We start from the raw sequence: 18,026 nt of genomic DNA on the forward strand, positions 1-18,026 counted from the left end.
TGTATATGTGATGTGAATTTGTTTGAGGCCACTGTATCTGTTAGTGTGGGTTTGTACTTTTTTTTTGTTGTTGTACTCTTTAGGATTTTGTGTAATTCTTGGGGGGTGAATGTAACAGAGTCATAAATCACATTGTTATAATTACACAAAATGTGTTCTAAACCCCCAAACTGCTCCTTTTATACCGGACTTTTAGGACCTCCAAGCCTGTAGTTGTGTTCATTATCAGTTAGAGCCCCTCCTCATTCTTTTCTTCTTCTTCTTTGGTGCAATACTATAAATACAGTGTACCCCTTTTGCCTCTCCCCTTTTCCTACAATTCCCCTGTGGGAGAGGTGGGTGTCATTTCTTTCCAACACCTTGAAACACACATAATTCATATTTAGCCACCCTGATGTTTATGATTGCGATGTTAGTTCAGTTATTGTCATTATTAAGCCTGTTTTTGTAAGATGTTATAAGTGTGTAGTATGTGTGTATCATAAATGTGTTTTAGGCGCCATAAATGCTAGCATGAATATATACTCCTTGCTAGCTTGGGAGCTGTGGTGGGTTGAGCTAACCCTCTTCCCCACTGTTTGTATTTGGTCTAGGAGCTGGAGTGGGCAAATTATTTACTTGGAGGTCTTTCTTTCTTTTACCTTTTTTATCAGGTATGTCGGATTTCATGTTGTTGTTTTTGTTTTATCTTATGTCAAATATGTTACGTGTAAATGCATATTTTATGTTTAATGTAAAAATAAATGCCAGCCCTTTTTCTACAATTCCCCTGTGGGAGAGGAGCTGGAGTGGGCAAATTATTTACTTGGAGGTCTTTCTTTCTTTTACCTTTTTTATCAGACACAACGCAGAATCACACCGGTTACATTAACATAGAATGTAGAACTATTGTAGAGACATTGACACTGCCCTCAATATAATAAAGGCCTCATTGTGTTGTGAACTTAGGAGTAGATTGTAGGAGACCCCTCCCCCACTTGAACTGTGAAAGTAAAACAGAGAGGAGTTAATGCTGAGTGGAAATTCCCCACAGAATGTTTGGGTGGGGGTCTCAACATTTATAACTGGATAACTGTGGTCTGGAAGAGAGATGGGTTTTATGACCTAGGGAGTCACCTACACCCACAGTGTTTTAACTGTCACGCACACACATCCACACGCACACTCACTCATGTGCACTCACACATACACACAGGTATGCGCACACAGTCACACACGAGCACTCACATAGACACGTGGGAACACGCACATGTAGGCATTCATGTGCTCGTGCACATAGACACAGACAGAGTTTGCAGCACACCGTGGGGGGTTTTATGATGGGGTCGCCCCTACAAAGCTGTGTTTCACAGAGAAAGGAGTGAAGATTTTTTGCAGAGGGACACACCGGCCTGGTCTTCCCTTCTAGAAGTGCATGCTTAAATGAAGATGAATAAAGATGAATAAAGGTTTTGTGAAATGACTACTGAGTTCCGGTGGCGTCTCTGGAAGTTTCGACGAATAAAAGAACCGGGGTAAAACTGATTTCGTAACAAGACATAGGCTTTAAGCAACCATGAGCCACTGATAAGCGTGACAGATCAATAAGTCTGTGTAAAGTGCACCTCTTAAACAGAGAAAGTCAATGAGCACGCAATAAAGTGGACTTGGTAGGGGTAGTTTATCACCAGCCTTGCTGAAAGTTGAATTTAATTTATATATACAGTCAGACTTTAAAGAAAATTTTATTTGAAGTTTATAAAATCCAGGTTTGATACTGTTACATATAAACTAAGAGATGTTCATTTCTGGGTCTTGCTGTATCGGAATTTCACCTGTAGGAGACCTTCTTGACGTAAGCTGTGTTTGTTACGGGAGGACGGTGGAGACACCGTACGAGTTTACTGTGTCAGCAGAAATAAGCAAGTCAGAATTACAAGACTTTTTGTGTTGTTGTTTTCTGATATTTCAGTGCTTAGTTGATTATTGTGAAAGCCCAGGACGGGAACCAAGTGAGGCAGAGCGGTCATTCTTTCGCTTGTGTGAGAGCACATTTGATGATTTTCAAATCCAGTTTTACTGGAGCAGATGGACCGCGCCCTAGTAATTTCCATAACGAGAAGTAGAGCTGTCTCCGATTAAAACATATCGGGGTTAAAGAGTGCTCGAGGTTCTGGGGAGATTGGATTTGGCTTTTCTCTCTCTCTTCCAAAAGTATAAATTTTATCCCTCAAAATTGAAATAGCGCTGATTCCTCTGTCCTCACACACTCAGGATCTGAAGTTGTTCTCTTACATTTTTTTCAGTATTACAGTACACTACAGTACTTTAATCCATATTTCCTGATTAATGAGGAGTTACTGAAGTACAAGCTTTTTTTTTTTAAAAAGTTACTGTCTTTACAGATGTGGCAAGAGACTGAAAGCATGCTGTTGTTTGCACATTTAATATTCAGCTCTGCACAGGAGCTGAAGCAGGATGCAGCCTGTTGCTTTTACAGTATAATACTTGTAATAAAAGTACAGTAACAGTAATTAGTGACTGAGTAGCCCGGGGCGTTTCTCTTGATTTCTTTAGTCGGTGTAAATTCATTCACCTGCACGGGTTAGCTAAATGAACCCTGACAGCCGAGTGCTCATTTTAGCTAGCTAGGTCTCAGGAGCTAGCTAAGGACGGTAGTTACGGATTAGCTTACAAACACGTTTAACTTACCGAAAAAGTGCAGCAGGGCCTCGGGTCCTTCTGTCGGGTAGTCCAGTTTACTGAAGAACACCTCAGGCTGTCAGGTTAAAACACTCAGTCGTGTTTTCGTAGTGTAAACACTGGGCATCCTCTCAGAGCCTACGCTCTATCTGCTATTCCCGGACAGAGATACGCAAGTTTCTCCGTGACTGCAGCTGCCAGTCAAAGCTGCTATGATGACGTTTCACCCCAATTTAACATCACCGCGGTAGGAATTAGAATCAAACTTATGGGAAAGGAGACTCATTGGACATCAATCAGCGGGATGAGAACTATTGATAACAAAAGAAAGAATCTTTGGAAAAAGTTTATCTTAGGAGAATTAATTTATTTTAGTCTGACCCCAGTCCCATCCACTAACATGGAGGAGGCGGGATTTATGACCTATACTGCAGCCAGACACCAGGGGGCGATAGAGACGTTTTGGCTTCATTTTTGGGGAGCTGTCGCGTCGTCCATCTTTTATACAATCATTGATACGCACCTACTGGCATGCCCCTTTAAATTTCTTCATAAATGTTATTTTCATTCATTCATTTTCATTCATTTATTTGTTCATTTTCAGGCACAACAAATACCTATATTGAACATAAAATGCACAAAACAAAAAAACTAAAATTGCCTGAAAAAGGAGTGGGGCGAAGAAAACTTATTAAATCCCACCCCTATACTCACTCATCAACAAAAAAAACAATAAACTTCCCGCAGCTACGCCCATCATTGCATACAGTCCCATCAACAGCCCCGGGCAGATACAAGCATCTAAACGGCAGCTCGCAAACAACAATTAGAGCCTTCATAACTGAATACAGAATATATAAATTATAAATGGCATTACCACAGGTAACAGGCAGTAATAACTACAAGTAACAAACACACATACATATACATACATATATATCTACACACACATGTACATATATGTACATACATACGCACACTTTTTTTTTTTTTTTTGAATCCATACCAGCAATGGTAAGAGGACAGACATTACAGAGCACACTAAAACCCATCATTGAGTATACTGTGACCAGACCAACTGTTTGTAGAGAAATTTAAATCTATGAATATTTTTGCATTGTTTCAATTGTAAACTCAGACTGTTCCAGATTTTCACACCACATACAGACACACAAAAACCTTTACGGGTTGTTCGAGTTCTGGGTAATTTGAATTCTCCAAAGCCTCTCACATTATAAACCTTTTCTCGAATTTCAAATCTAGTTTGTAAATTTGCCGGTAAAAGTTTAGTAAAAGCTTTATACAAAATTATGGATGTATTGTAATTAACCAGATCCTGAAATTTAAGTAACTTTGCCTGAAGAAAGAATTTGTGAGTATGATCTAGATAACCAGCCTTGTGAATAATACGCAGTGCTCGTTTCTGTACTGTGACTAATGGATTAGTTGTATTTTTATATGTATTTCCCCACACTTCCACACAATATGTAAGATATGGAAGAACCAGGGTACAGTACAGAGTACGAAGTGCATCTTTATCAAGGAATTGTTTCACTTTGTTCAAAACTGCGAGGCTTCTGGAAATTTTGGTTTTTATGTGTCTGACGTGGGGTTTCCATGAAATTTTGTTATCAATTATAACTCCCAAAAATTTGTTTTCACTCACATTATCAATTGGTACACCTTCAATGATAATTGGTAATTCTATATTATATTTTAAATTACCAAAAAACATTGCTTTAGTTTTATTTATATTTAATGATAATTTATTTATGTCCATCCATTTTTTTTTATTAATTTTAGCTCCCTGTTTACGGTCATTACAAGATCAGTATAATCATCGCTACTGAAAAATATGTTGGTGTAATCTGCGAACAGTATGAGTTTAAGTACTTGAGAAACATCAAAAATATCATTTATGTATACATTGAAAAGTTTTGGTCCCAACACTGACCCTTGGGGAACACCACATGTATACATGTGGTGTTCCCCAAGGGTCAGTGTTGGGATTACCAACAGTGTTGGCATTACCATTCAGAGAAACTTGGTATTATAATACCAAGTTTCTCTGAATGGTAATGCCCTATGCTAACATATTGTTCCCGACCCGTTAGGTAACTTTTTAACCAGTTACCAGCTTTCCCTCGAATACCATATCTTTCCAATTTATCCAATAAAATTGAGTGATTGATTGTGTCAAAGGCCTTTTTGAGATCAACAAAAATACCAACTGCATATTTATTTTTATCCAGTGTATCAGTAATTTCTTCTACTGCCTCAATTATCGCCATTGAAGTGGTTCTTTGCGTTCTGAAACCATATCTGACCAACATTTATTATTTGATGTTTTTCAAGGAATTTTTCTAATCTTGAATTAAAAAGTTTTTCTAGAATTTTTGAGAATTGAGGCAGTAGAGAAATAGGCCTATAATTGGTAAAACTGTGTTTGTCATTACTTTTATATAGTGTTATTACCTTCGCAATTTTCATTTTTTTTGGAAAACAACCGGACTGAAATGATAAATTACAGATATATGTTAAGGGACTAGCAATATTCAGAATAACCTGTTTAACTACAGACATATTTATGTCATGATAATCCATTGAAGACTTACTTTTACATTTTAATGTGATATTTATTACTTCTTGCTCATTTGTAGCTGAGAGGAACAGTGAAAAGGGATTTGATTTTATATTACTGATATTTTCATTTTTATGACACGGGATGTCCGCTGCTAGTTCAGGGCCAACATTTATGAAGAATTTATTGAACCCATCGACAATATTACTCATGTTGTGATTTTCACCATTTGCATCAGTAAAATATTCAGGATATGATGTTCCAGAAGATCCTTGTTTAATTAAGTTGTTTAACACATCCCAAGTTCCTTTTATATTGTTTTTATTTTCACATAATCTTCTTCTATAATAAAGTTGTTTGCTCGTTCTTATAATATCAGTCAATTTATTTCTATATGCTTTATATCTTTGTTCCACTTCTTTTGTTTTTACTTTGATAAACTGTTTATACAGATTGTTTTTCTTTTTGCAAGCATTAATAATTCCTTTTGTGAGCCAAGGACTTTTTTATCTTTTTTTTCTTTGTCATGTGTTCGTTTACAGGACAATGTTTATTGTACCACATAGTAAAAATATCTAGAAAATTATCATAAGCCTTGTCCACATCTGACTCTTCATACACCGAACTCCAATCTTGTTGTGCTAAATCTAAATTGAAGGCATGAATTGCTTCTTCATTTATTGTTCGCTTTGCTATCATGATCTTGGTATCTATTTTTTTTAAATCACAGTCACACAAAGTAAAAACTGGTAAGTGGTCAGTTATATCACAGACAAGCAGGCCACTTATAATTTGGAAATCCATGACATTAGTAAAAATATTGTCAATAATAGTGGCGCTATGTGATGTTATTCTGCTTGGCTTTGTTATTGTTGGATATAGTGATAAGCTGTACATCGTGTCAGTAAAGTCATCAATGGCTTTTAACCTTGTTGGATTTAGCAAATCAATGTTAAAATCACCACAGATAAATAGTAATTTTTGGTTCACCGAAGCAAACGTTTTTTCTATCCATTCATTAAAAGTGTCAATACTTGAACTGGGTGTCCGATATATGCAACTTATTATAATATTTCTCTTTTTGTCATTCATAATCTCAATAGTCAAACATTCCAAAATTCCATCAATAGCCATAGACATAGTTGTTACAACATTATATTTTATAGAGTTATGAACATATATAGCAACCCCGCCGCCCGCCTTATTTAATCTATTCATGTATTTTAAATCATATCCATTCAAACAAAAATCTATTCCTTTATCGACATTGAACCAAGTTTCAGTGATGGCTATAACACTAAAGGGGCGAGAAAATTGTTGCAAATAGTCCTTAATGAAATCAAAATTAGAGTACATACTTCTGCTGTTAAAGTGAATTAATGAGAGCTTCCCGTCTAGGTTAATTTCTTTTTCATATTGTTCCTGAGTGAAATAATTACAATTTTTAACAGAAGTAGAGAGAAAGTTACTTTCAGAATCTATTTCTGGATCTATTATATTATGCTCCTTATATTCACAATCTAGATCAATTACTTTCTGTTGAAGAATTAATTTCAACGTGTCCATGTCATTTCCTGGTGTAATTGATATATTGGTGTCAGTTATACTTGTCCAGAACCTTACAGAGAATGTGATGATTTGATGGATAATTAAAGTCAGTCATATATCCACAAACACAACAAGCTGAAAGTCAGTGATGCTGCTCGGTTTGCAGTCCTGAATATCACGGCACAAGCAGGATTCACTGCACTGTTAATGTGAGCTGTGTTATATTGCTGCCTCTGTTCGGTGGTGTTGAGCCAAACGGACTTTAACGTGTGTTTGAACAAGCTGACGGTTCACTCGTTAAGCTGAAAGAAAGATGCTTTAATCACAGCAGTCACACATGTGTCCACTGTACCATCTGGAACTCCTCTTGTTTACACTCGTAATAACACAAACACTAAATCCTGCTTCTCTGTGCTGTTGTGTAGCAGTGCATACACCTGAGACTGTCACCTGTCTGTCCTGCACTCTCTCTCTCTGTTTCTTTCTCTCTGATTGTGGAATAAAAGTATGAACATGTGTTTATAAGTTACACTTGTATTTGAATCCTGCAGCTTATCGCACATTTGATTTCCATGTGTGACAACTGCAAGTGTCCAGAGTGAGGACAGACTGAGGGACACACTGCTGCACATCATCTGTGAGGCTTTGCACCCCTGGTGATCCACCAGGACAAACTCAGCAGTGTGTGAGGAAGAGGAGGAGGAAGAGCCAGCAGCAGCTGACAGATGGAGAGAATAGACAGACTGTTCCCTGTTTGTGAAGGACTGCTAGGAAAGTTTAACATAACTGTCTGTGCTGAATCAGTCTTATTAGGTAATGTTCAAATAATTTTATCATCCCAGTGTTTTCAGTGTGGGAGAAAGTACTCAGAGTACTCAGGGCCTTCAAGTTACACACTATGAAAGGCAGCAACAAGTTTAATGTTCAGAAACCTAAAGTCTGTATCAGCAGCAGGATGGAGCTAAAAATAAATGTTTGTTTCAGTTCTATGAAGCTTTGAGTATTTTGGATCAGTAGCTGCTGTGTGTGTTGCATCATATTGCTGTAATTGTTTATATGCTTTATATATTCTGAGGTAAGTTGATCTATAGTGTTACATCATATTCTATAAGGATGTTATGTGTTTGTAGACTTTCTGCCCAGTTTGACCCATTTAGCAGACGTCAGCCTGTTTAAGGCTCTGATATCTATTCTGTGTGACTTAAAGCAGTTATGACATGGTCTGATTTTCTCACCCAATAAAGGAATATTTCATATATTAGTCTACTCCTCATTCTATCAGAAACAGTTATCACAGCTCCTACATTTTGTTTTTACACATGTATGTAAGCATTGAGCCAAATTTAGTAATGCCAACATATTAAAAGAAAAATATTTGTCTCTTATGTATAATACATCTGTATATACACTGTCAAAGATGCTTGTCTTTGAATGAAGATTTTAGGTGATAGGAAAGATAAATAACTGCAACTTGAATCTCTGACCCAGAGTTCAAGCTCACTGCTGTAATATATATATATATATATATATATATATATATATATATATATATATATATATAGATAGATAGATAGATAGATAGATAGATAGATAGATAGATAGATAAAAGCCATATTATATTTACATTACAGCAGTGAGATGATTTTAGTCTCATGAACAACATTAGCTAATTGTTATTTACTAACTAATCTTAAATGACTGTTCAGTACATAAATGAAGCCCAACAATCATGTTTTACAGTCCTGTGGTCTCAGCCTCAGATACTCAACTAATCAAAGTGATGTCATGACAAAAAAACATTTTTCTCCTTCATTTCTGTCACACAAAGCTGTGTGTAACATTTCTCGCAGTTAGTATCATGGTTGCTAGGCAACCTGAACAGCGCGAAGAAGGGTAGACCGTCCCATTTCACAATCCTCTCACTTCCGCACTTCTCGTACGCACCGTACGTAGTACGCGTAGTGCGCGTACTTCAAGCGTGCGGTCTCTTAATTGGGACACAGCCACAGCCAATCTGACCACTACCTACCGGCACACTTTTGCACCGGAGGTTTTTGTAAAGCTTTTATTTTGGTATTTCCGTTGATCCGTATAGTATATAGTTAGTTTCCTGTAACAATGACATTTAACATTTAGATTTAACATTTAAAATTGTGTTTTAAATATGAAAATTTACAAATATTTTACTAAATGTTGTAAAAAATGACTCGAAAAAACATGTTTTTGTAAGGTTTTGAGCTAAATGTGGAAAAATGTTGCCGTTAATTTCAGCATGTTTCACTTTACAAACGGCGCCCCATAGTTAAAATGCAGCCACCAAATAGCGAGCGACAACAGATGCCGTCAATGAGCATAGGGAGGGAGGTGATAGAGCCTCGCTTAAACCATCCTGCTACATGTGTAACGTTGATAAGGTCTCATAAAGTCTGCAAATTAGGTCAGAAGCTTCATTGTAACCAAATGCAGACAGACTAGCTAATATCACCTGTTACTTTTATCAGTGAACTCGTGCTTCATGACGTGTCCTAAAGGAAAGTGAAATCAGCAGGACTGGGAAGCATTTGTGCAGGCTGTCCAGAACTTTCTTGCCAATCAGAGAGCAGAGAATTATGCTGAGCTTGTGTATAACATGCTGGAAGCATTTCAGCTCATGAGTACCAGAATGTCAGTGGAGATGCACGTTTACATTTCTCATCTCAACCAAATCACGGAGATGTCATCGATGAGCATGGGGACATATGTCATCAAGATACAAAAGTGATGGGAAACCGACATCAGGGAACTTTTAATCTGAGCGTGATGGGAAAATACTGTTGCGTGTCCCTCAAACATCTTTTCTTTAGAGCTTAAGTGGCAGGAATGTGCTCTAACGCCGAATAGAAACATCAAAACTAACATTCTGGGAGAAGGAAAAAGGATCGATCGGATAGTTTGGTGATGTTCATCTCAAAAACGTGACGAGCAAATGTGAGTCGGTCTGCTTTCATTAGCTGAAATGTTTCGATCCGAGGCATCTGGGGTGAGTGCTCCGGAAAAAGCCGAGGTCTTACGACGGCTCGCGAGCACTGGTGTCTTAGCAACCAGTGTGTTTGAAATCTAAGTTTCCGATGGGAGCAAATCCTCAGCTAAATTGTAGCCACCGCTGAGCCAAAATGCTTAAAACTGAACTACTTTCAGAGCGCCTCGCCAGAGCCAGTCTGGAGAAGCGTCGCAACATAGAGACTGAAAGAAAAGAAAGGATTTTTAATGACAAGCTGAGGACGATCGGGGTGCGTGTTTGAGGCTCTGCTGTGGGTCTGAATTAAACAGAAGTGGAAAGTCCGCGGCAGAGGAGCTTAACGCACTGTGTTTGTCTCTAAATGACTGTTCTACAGGTTGACAAGGAAGCACTGGATGAGCAGGTGAAAGAGAAAAGGGAACAAGTAGAAGCTGCAAAAAAGGAACAAAACGCTTATGGTGAGTTACTTCAAATTTGTTTCCTGATGTGATGTCATTCAATCCTTCATTAAAGTGAACTGTGATACATGTGTGTCATGTGATCGTCATGCAGATGCTGATATGCTCCGTTATGGCAAAGTAGCTTGCATTGTCGACAGCCGCCAAATGAAGGAGAAGCGTGCACTGGAAAAAGCCGTTGTCGCCTACAGGCAGCAATACCAGCACCCTGAAGATCGGCGAGAGTATGATTTGAATGATCCCAGCCGTATTAAAAAAGTAGAGCAGAGTGATGCACAGATGATGCCTCCTGGCCTGGTGGGTGAAGACCCAGAAAGTAAGATCAGGCAGCAGAACCAGAGGGAACAGCTCAGAGAGTGGCTCACCCAGCAGCAGACTGAGCAGGCAGCGGAAAGGCATCAACAAGAGCTGGAAGGTGGGTTTTGCCTTAAAACCATGCTTGATACACATGCTCAGTTCAAACACAAAAGTCAAGCTCACGTCATAGTCTCTACTGAAATTTTTAGAGCAGCGTTATGACCAAAGCAGAGTAGGAATGGACAACAGAGCTGTGCAACTTCAGAGCCTTGAGATAGAAAGGAGAAAGGCAGCTGCCATCGCCACTAAAGACTTCAATCGGTCTATGGTGAGTCAGAGGAATTTAACTGCATTAAACGCTGCTATAGGCTTCAATAAACATTTTTTTATTTCCACCTTGTTACTCATGTGTCTCCACGGGCAAAGGCTGAAGAAAAGCGCTGTCAAGACAAAGAAATCAATGGCAGGCAAAGCCAGTTTCAAGGTACCCCGAGTACGGTGGCTGTGCCCGGCCTGAGTCCCAGCAGTGACAGGAGAACAGCTCCTGAGAGCCTGCAGCAGATCATTCAAATCCAGAAACATCAAATGGAGGAGAAGAGGGTAAAAAAAATACATGTTTGCACTCAAAGTGTGGATTATTTAAAAGTTAGCCCATATTAAGCATTTTTCTCCTAATGTGTGTGTTGTCTGTGCATGTAAAGAGAAAAGAACTGGAGAAGAAACAAGAAGAAGAGCAGCACGATCGCGTGCGCCTGAACTCAGCTCGTACCACTCTGCTTATTGAGCGGCAGCAGGCACGAATGAACAGGCAGCTGAGGCGAGACCTGGACAGCGCCAACGCCCAACTGGCCGAAACACACAAACAACAGTTAGTAACTTTTGAGCAAAATTGTTTTTATTAAATTTAACACAGTGTACACTGTCTCGCTGTTTTTAACAACGCTTCATTTTTAAGGAAACCAGACATTAAAAGAGGATGTATTGATGACAGCTTCTTCTCCAAGTTCAACACCTGCAGCAGATGAGGGGTGATGCACCGCTCTGATACCAGTGATGGTGTTACATAAAAAGAACAATGAATAACCAGCTGCTTTTATGTGAAATGTAGTTCAGAACATTCATGTTTGCATGATTTGAAAACTATTAATTAAATTTCAGATACTGCTTTAAAAAGTAGCCTCTGAAAGATGATTACTTTTTGTGTTTCAAGTCTTTCGCGCAGTTTTGCCTGCATAAGCAAATATTAATTACTAGTCAGTTGAAGGCATAAGTGTTAAAATTACATTCAAGTAAAAAGTCTTACAGATGTTTTTTTTTTTAAAAAAAATGCTGTCTTTAAAGGAAAATGTTCCATAGGTCATGTGATTTAAAACACACACACACAAAAGCTACCTGTCACACTTATGCAACATGCGAGAGAACCACAGAGAATAAAACAGCAGTTAACAGCTCAATCACTTAAAGCTGTGTGACACCGTTACTGTATTTAACATGGCATTGTGAGTCTGTTCTACCTTTTTTTAAAGGCTTTTTTTCCCCCACAGTAGCCGACATGTTATGACACATTATTTCATTCATTACAAAACATTGTGGGCAACAACACTATATTTGTGCCGACCACAAACCTACTCAGTGGCTGTTTCAGCAGTTTTTGACATTTACACTCATGATTCAGCTTCGACTGTCCTACAAAAGGCCCCTTTCACAGCAGAAAGGACTGCTTGTATCATTGTTTGTCGTTTTCAAATGCAAGTTTACTACTAAAAGGCATTTTCGGAGACAAACTTATCCCATCTTCTCTGCCACAGAGACAGTGCTTTCTCCTTTTGCTCGGGACTCAAAGAACTATACCTGAAACACAGACACAGGAACATCAGTCACCCAAAAGCATGCTAGCGCACACAATGCAACTACAAGTCACATCTTAGCAGAGCTTCACCTGATAGAGTTTATGGCCAGCTGTTTAAGGGAGCCTACATGGGAACGCATGCCCCCCAAACCAACGAAAGCTTCATAGAAGTCATAAGAGAGGCCAAATGCACCAAATATGGCGGGGTCATCAGAGCTGATGACAACCGGGTGGTTTTCAGACATTAGTGCAGCAGCTGGATGGTTTCGCAAGTCTTTGACCAACTTCAACACCTGGGTAAGGGTATGTGGAAGGAGAAGATGAGACAAAGGGTTTTAGTCCACTCGCACTACAAACAGGAAAACATTACCATCCATGTACAGCAGGGGTGGGCAACTCCAGGCCTCGAGGGCCGGTGTCCCTGCAGGTTTTAGATGTGTCCTTGAACCAACACAGCTGATTTAAATGGCTAAATTAGCTCCTCAACATGTCCTGAAGTTCTCCAGAGGCCTGGTAACGAACTAATCATGTGATTCAGGTGTGTTGACCCAAGGTGAGATCTAAAACCTGCAGGACACCGGCCCTCGGGGCCTGGAACTGCCCACCCCTGATGTACAGTATAGTGGCAGATAGCAGTGTACCTGGTTGGAGATGGGGCACACCTCCACAGCAACCCCATATTTTCTAGACCACTCTTTGGCGACTGGATGGCGCGTTAGTGCAAATCCATGTCCAATGCGTGACGTATTAAAGAGAAGAGCATCCAATATGTTCTGATCTACTTCTGTACCCTGAGAATCTGCACACAGTAAAGACAAAGAAAATGAATGACTTACAAATACTCTTTTGCACTCTCTGGATTAAACATATAGTAAACTTCACATTTGTGCAGTTTTACATATGGGGGTTAAAAACAAACTTGTGATTGTTATACTGGTACACTGGAATCATGATGAATTCTCACTTGTCTCTCCAGCATGGAAAAAGAAAGGAAGTGGGACCCCTCTCTCTACAGGGAGCGACAAGGCATCTCTGTAATACCACAGGGGTCTCCCGCCATCCTCCCAACCCACCTGTAACGCAAACACAAGTTTTCGTGTGTTCTTGTTTTCAACATATATAGAAGCCATGACACCATTTCAGTCCATTTGGGATCTTCCAGCATGTTTTGTTTTCAATGATTTCAAACTGTAAAAGTGTTTCTTACCAGATCAAAACCAGCCATGATATCAGGAAAGTCTCTGTACAGCTCCATAGCCTGCTCCACAACTTTAAGCATTGTGTTAGTGTTTATTGTCCTGAAATACACAGGAACAGAATACTTTATCAATTCCAGTTGCTCCAAGACGGTAAGAACAGTAACTAACTAAATTAAATAAGTTACAAAATATAACAAAATAGCTCCAATAGTTACAACCCAATCGCTTCCGTTTATCCTTTTTTTTTCAGGGTCGCGGGGGGCGCTGGAGCCTATCCCAGCTGTCATAGGGCGGGTACACCCTGGACAGGTCGCCAGTCTGTCGCAGGGCCAACACACAGGGACAGACAACCATTCGCACTCACATTCACACCTAGTGGCAATTTGGATTATCCAATTAACCTATCCCCACAAGCTGCATGTCTTTGGACGGTGGGAGGAAGCCGGAGTACCCGGAGGGAACCCACACAAACATGGGGAGAACATGCAAACTCCACACAGAAAGACCCCGGCCTGATGGTGGAATTGAACTCAGGACCTTCTTGCTGTGCAGCAACAGTGCTAACAACCGTGCCGCCCCAGTTACAAATACCTCTAATTATTATAGGCAGAATTGATCAGTGATTAAATCCGCATTTTATCTGTCATAAGCAGTGTGGAATTATAAATAAATAGTACTGACTAATTTTTAAAAGCACTCAGAGCAGCAACCTTTTGGCGGTAAAGATGATTCTCACGCCAACAAAGTCAGGATGGTTTGCTACAAACTGCCTTGAGATGTCCTGGCAGGTCTTCAAAATCCAGGCCTTGTCATAAGTGCGGCCATCCAAATCATATATCTAAATATAACAAAGAAGAAGAAATTAACACGTGTGAATCCATTGGGTACATCAGACACACAGGGAAATCAGTATATATAGAGTATAGTTAGAATGTAAGTATTAAAATACCTTTGGAAGTATAGCGCGAAGTTCAAGATACATAACATTGTCCATGTAGAACTGGCTGAGGCCCTGGTAGAAATAGTCTTTGAACACAGGAGCATAAGTAACCAGACCATACGCTGCCTGGAAGGTCTCTTCAAATATACTCCACACCACAGTCTGAGTGGGGTACACTGCCTCTGGATCCTTATCAGTGAAGAGCGTCAGATTGCCCATGATGCTAAGACCAAGTATGCAGATATGGTTGTGATAAGACCAACAACTGGCTTATACTCCATACATCAAACATGCACAAAACATTATATTGTTAACATTTTCCTGAGGTTGAAGTTAAAACTATGCAGGATTATTATTAACTCTTTGAAAAACAACAATCACTACATTGTCAAATTAAACCGTCCTACCTTTCATAATAGCCGGGCTGTTTATGATTACGATAACAGACTTCATTCCCTTTAATGAGACTTCACCTTGTTCCTAATAGTTTCAGTTAACTGATAATATCCGGATGTAATATTTCACAGATTTAAAGCCACTTAGTTGTGCCAATAAAATACAAATACAAGAAGGACAAATAGGGATGGGTATCGTTTAGGTTTTATCCGATACCGGTGCCAAATCGGTACTTTTGAAACGGTGCCGGTGCTTAAACGGTGCTCGAACTGGTGCTTAAAGAATGGAGAACACAAACTTTGTCCAAAAACCTCTCATGTTTAACTGTTTTCCACTTTTTCTTTGGTCATTTTAGCCTTTTTGTCCAGGGTGAAGGGAGCATCTGCCATCAAACAAGAGGACAGCCGCATGTAGCTATGATGATGTTTGTTAGTTCACCTTACATGCATTAATGTAATAACGTGGTTAGCCTACTCAATGTAAATTACACTCGAACAACATTAAGCGACTCACGCAGAGAAGAACGGCTGCTGCTGCATCATCATCCTCATCATTTCTGCTACACTGGCAGGGCTAGGGGCCAGGACTCTATTCTTCGGGTTTTTGGGGGATGTTGCTCCGGGTCCGATAACTGGCAACCCACCCAACGTGCACAGTGTGAGGTCTCGCAGCAAGCTATCAAATACGGCGCATTTCTCGGCTTTTAAAAAAACGCTATGCGTCGCCAGGTGTTTCATCAGTTTCGAGGTGTTTCCTCCTCTGACAGTATCACAGTATCAGCTTAAAGCACTTGTTGCTGCTGAGTTTGCATATTTTGCTGTGAAGTACAGCCAGACTTTGACCGCTTCGCCTTGGACATTTTTAATCTGTAGCTCTGCTCTAACAGAACGTACGTACCTGGCCCCGCCTACTATCCTGGGAAACGTAAAATGATTGGCTAGAATCTAAAGTGTATCACAGCTCAGGAAAAAAAAGCACCGAAATAAAGCACCGAAATGTGCGCTGCTTTTCGGTCTGGTTACTACCGTTTATGTCAGAACCGGTGCCATGATGGCACCGGACACCGGTACCCATCCCTAAGGACAAATTGATACTGTTGCCTATTAATTTTAGGAGGCCAGAGGTCAAAAATCAGAGGTGCACTCGAGGCCATGTGTTACGGGGGTGCTCTCACACATGATCTCAGCATTGACAGGAAAATGTATGGAAATGCAGAGAAAACTAAATATACCAATAAGAAGCCTCACAGAAGCTTACAGAACTCGGTGGGACGATTACATAAAAGTTACGCAAGAGTGTTTCTGTCTCTTTCTAAATTATTATTTTTTGCAACACAGACAAGATCACCTGTTGTCGAGATCTGTGGTGTTCACGGTCTTGGCCCTGAGGCTTTCCAGCAGGGACCAAGAAGAGCAATATGGCAGAGGCTTCGGTTGCTGAGACGAGAAGATGAATCTGACGGACCGGCTAGTAAAGCAAATATAGCAATGTGGCCGATAGCTCGCGTTCTTCACCAGCCATTCTACATCTACCATGGAGAAGTCATGGAGATGTAGAGCTCCACCTGAAACCGTGAATAATAAAATTATAATGAAATAAAAACTGTGATACTCTGCATAAATATTTTGCAACATTTCCTAAATGAGAATTTTGTTATTTTCCAATATCTTTTGAGAATACAATATTATTGTGTCAAAATTAGGTTCTATCCATGTTTCTGTCAGTAGCTACCTTTAGGCATTTTCTGCAGCAGCTTGAAGATGGGACTGTTCCTGATGAGTTCCCTGGCTTTGAAGAAGTGCATAGCAGGAGGGAATTCCTCTCTTTCCATCTCGTCTTGTTTCATTTTTAACAGGCGAGCATTCAGACGCTGTTCGGCGTCAGTCAACACCTGCTGCCCACCTGTCTGCATGGAGGACTCCTGCTTTATTAGAGCCTCTCTCTGCTTGGGGTCCGGGATGGACATGCCACCGGTCAAGTAGAGTATCGACAAACAGAGCACAGCCGCGTGGGGTCGCTGTAGCAGGGCTGCCATTTTAGGTAGAGAAGGTGGGAGCTGGTTTAAGACAGAAAACGCCACGAGTTAAAGCAAACTGCACTGAGAAAGCACGGCAGCCTCTTTGCGGAACAGAAAACAGTTGTTCTGGGGTAAAAATAAAACGCCAACCTATAACACCGGCGAAACAGAGAAAACAACCAGGTGCCGCTTCCTCAGCGGTTATTTCCCTTACAAAATTCTATCGTAATCAGAATTACTTTTTAGAAGACAAATTCACAACTTATCACAGCAGACTAAACACAGAAAAAGAAACAGGGGCTATCGTTAAGTTACCTTAGGCTAACAGCAGCCCGACTTACTCAGAGTGTTGGTGCACAGCGACTAGCTTAGCTGGTGAAGACGACTTTGTAAACAGTCCCGGCGAGAGTCGCTTTATGAACAGAGATGATCGGAAAACCTTGCACGACTATGTCAGCTAAAAACGTCCGCATTCTCTTTTAAGTTGCGCTTTTAAGACGACAGACTCACGAAAGTAAACACTCTGCAAGACGCAACAACCTCCGTTGTATGTTTTCTCTTTCTCACTCCGTCGCTTTGCTTAGAAGCCTAATGATTGGCTAAAGCTTTTCCCTGGAATAATTTGATTGGTTACTCTAACAGCGGAAACCAGTCGTCAAGAGAGAAAGAGAGAAAACAAAGTAACGATTAACCAAACAAGAACGAAAAAATATTTTTGCTGGTGACATCATAATTACCCTGCAAACAAACAAAAAAAGAGGAAAAATACGGAAAATTCATTTCACTGTTTGTAAAACAAAACAAAAACCTTATGGTTTTGTTGATAATAAAAACGAGCAGTGGGTGGGGCAAGAGATACACACAGAACTTGCCATCCTTGTTTCCTTTGTATAAAAGCAAAACAAACTTTGGTTATTGTTTCCACAGCTTCATCAAGTCAAGTTTTAGTACATTTTGATCATATAGTAGTTCTTTAGCATTACTGGCATGTTGCGTTTTGCATTTCCGTATTTTAAAAGCTAGTTGCACAACAATGTGCGTAATTGGGCTCAATTAAAGCG

General features: G+C 39.9%; 2 protein-coding genes across 4 annotated transcripts; one reads left to right on the forward strand and one right to left on the reverse strand.

Moving 5' to 3' along the window:
• The first annotated feature begins 9,423 nt into the window (after positions 1–9,423).
• ribc2 (RIB43A domain with coiled-coils 2) lies at positions 9,424–11,737 on the forward strand. 2 transcript variants are annotated; one of them, XM_085281536.1, is made up of 7 exons: positions 9,424–9,778; positions 10,186–10,267; positions 10,362–10,682; positions 10,774–10,892; positions 10,991–11,164; positions 11,266–11,432; positions 11,520–11,737. In XM_085281536.1, the coding sequence occupies exons 3-7, from the start codon at positions 10,370–10,372 to the stop codon at positions 11,587–11,589; spliced, it is 843 nt and encodes a 280-aa protein (XP_085137662.1). In that variant the 5' UTR covers positions 9,424–9,778; positions 10,186–10,267; positions 10,362–10,369; the 3' UTR covers positions 11,590–11,737. The 2 variants fall into 2 exon arrangements, with proteins under 2 accessions (XP_085137662.1, XP_085137661.1); XM_085281535.1 differs by lacking the exon at positions 9,424–9,778 and adding an exon at positions 9,876–10,080.
• On the reverse strand, positions 11,438–17,557 carry ada2a (adenosine deaminase 2a). Of its 2 annotated transcripts, none has more exons than XM_085281533.1 (10): positions 17,307–17,557; positions 16,680–17,004; positions 16,296–16,512; positions 14,562–14,775; positions 14,323–14,450; positions 13,621–13,711; positions 13,378–13,486; positions 13,055–13,212; positions 12,504–12,706; positions 11,438–12,415 (listed from the first exon to the last, which is right to left on the reverse strand). In XM_085281533.1, exons 2-10 carry the CDS (start codon positions 16,981–16,983, stop codon positions 12,325–12,327), a joined length of 1,515 nt encoding a protein of 504 aa, XP_085137659.1. In that variant the 5' UTR covers positions 16,984–17,004; positions 17,307–17,557; the 3' UTR covers positions 11,438–12,324. The 2 variants fall into 2 exon arrangements, with proteins under 2 accessions (XP_085137659.1, XP_085137660.1); XM_085281534.1 differs by having other exon boundaries at positions 17,281–17,557.
• Between the last annotated feature and the right edge of the window lie 469 nt (positions 17,558–18,026).

This window comes from Mchenga conophoros, linkage group LG7 (assembly GCF_057382185.1).
Source record: "Mchenga conophoros isolate Kocher_MC1m ecotype Shallow Benthic linkage group LG7, M_conophoros_male_GT1.1, whole genome shotgun sequence".
Lineage (NCBI taxonomy): Eukaryota > Metazoa > Chordata > Actinopteri > Cichliformes > Cichlidae > Mchenga > Mchenga conophoros.

What these genes read in the sequence shown, in the direction of transcription:
- ribc2 (XM_085281535.1), top strand. Translation starts at nt 9,964, where the DNA reads ATGCTTAAAACTGAACTACTTTCAGAGCGCCTCGCCAGAGCCAGTCTG. An exon ending in ACAAGCTGAGGACGATCGGG is followed by an intron (nt 10,081 to 10,185) that starts GTGCGTGTTTGA and finishes ACTGTTCTACAG; the next exon opens with GTTGACAAGGAAGCACTGGA. An exon ending in AAAGGAACAAAACGCTTATG is followed by an intron (nt 10,268 to 10,361) that starts GTGAGTTACTTC and finishes ATCGTCATGCAG; the next exon opens with ATGCTGATATGCTCCGTTAT.
- ada2a (XM_085281533.1), bottom strand. Translation starts at nt 16,983, where the DNA reads ATGGCAGCCCTGCTACAGCGACCCCACGCGGCTGTGCTCTGTTTGTCG. An exon ending in TGTGCCCCATCTCCAACCAG is followed by an intron (nt 12,707 to 13,054) that starts GTACACTGCTAT and finishes ACCCTTACCCAG; the next exon opens with GTGTTGAAGTTGGTCAAAGA. An exon ending in CTGGCCATAAACTCTATCAG is followed by an intron (nt 12,416 to 12,503) that starts GTGAAGCTCTGC and finishes TCTGTGTTTCAG; the next exon opens with GTATAGTTCTTTGAGTCCCG.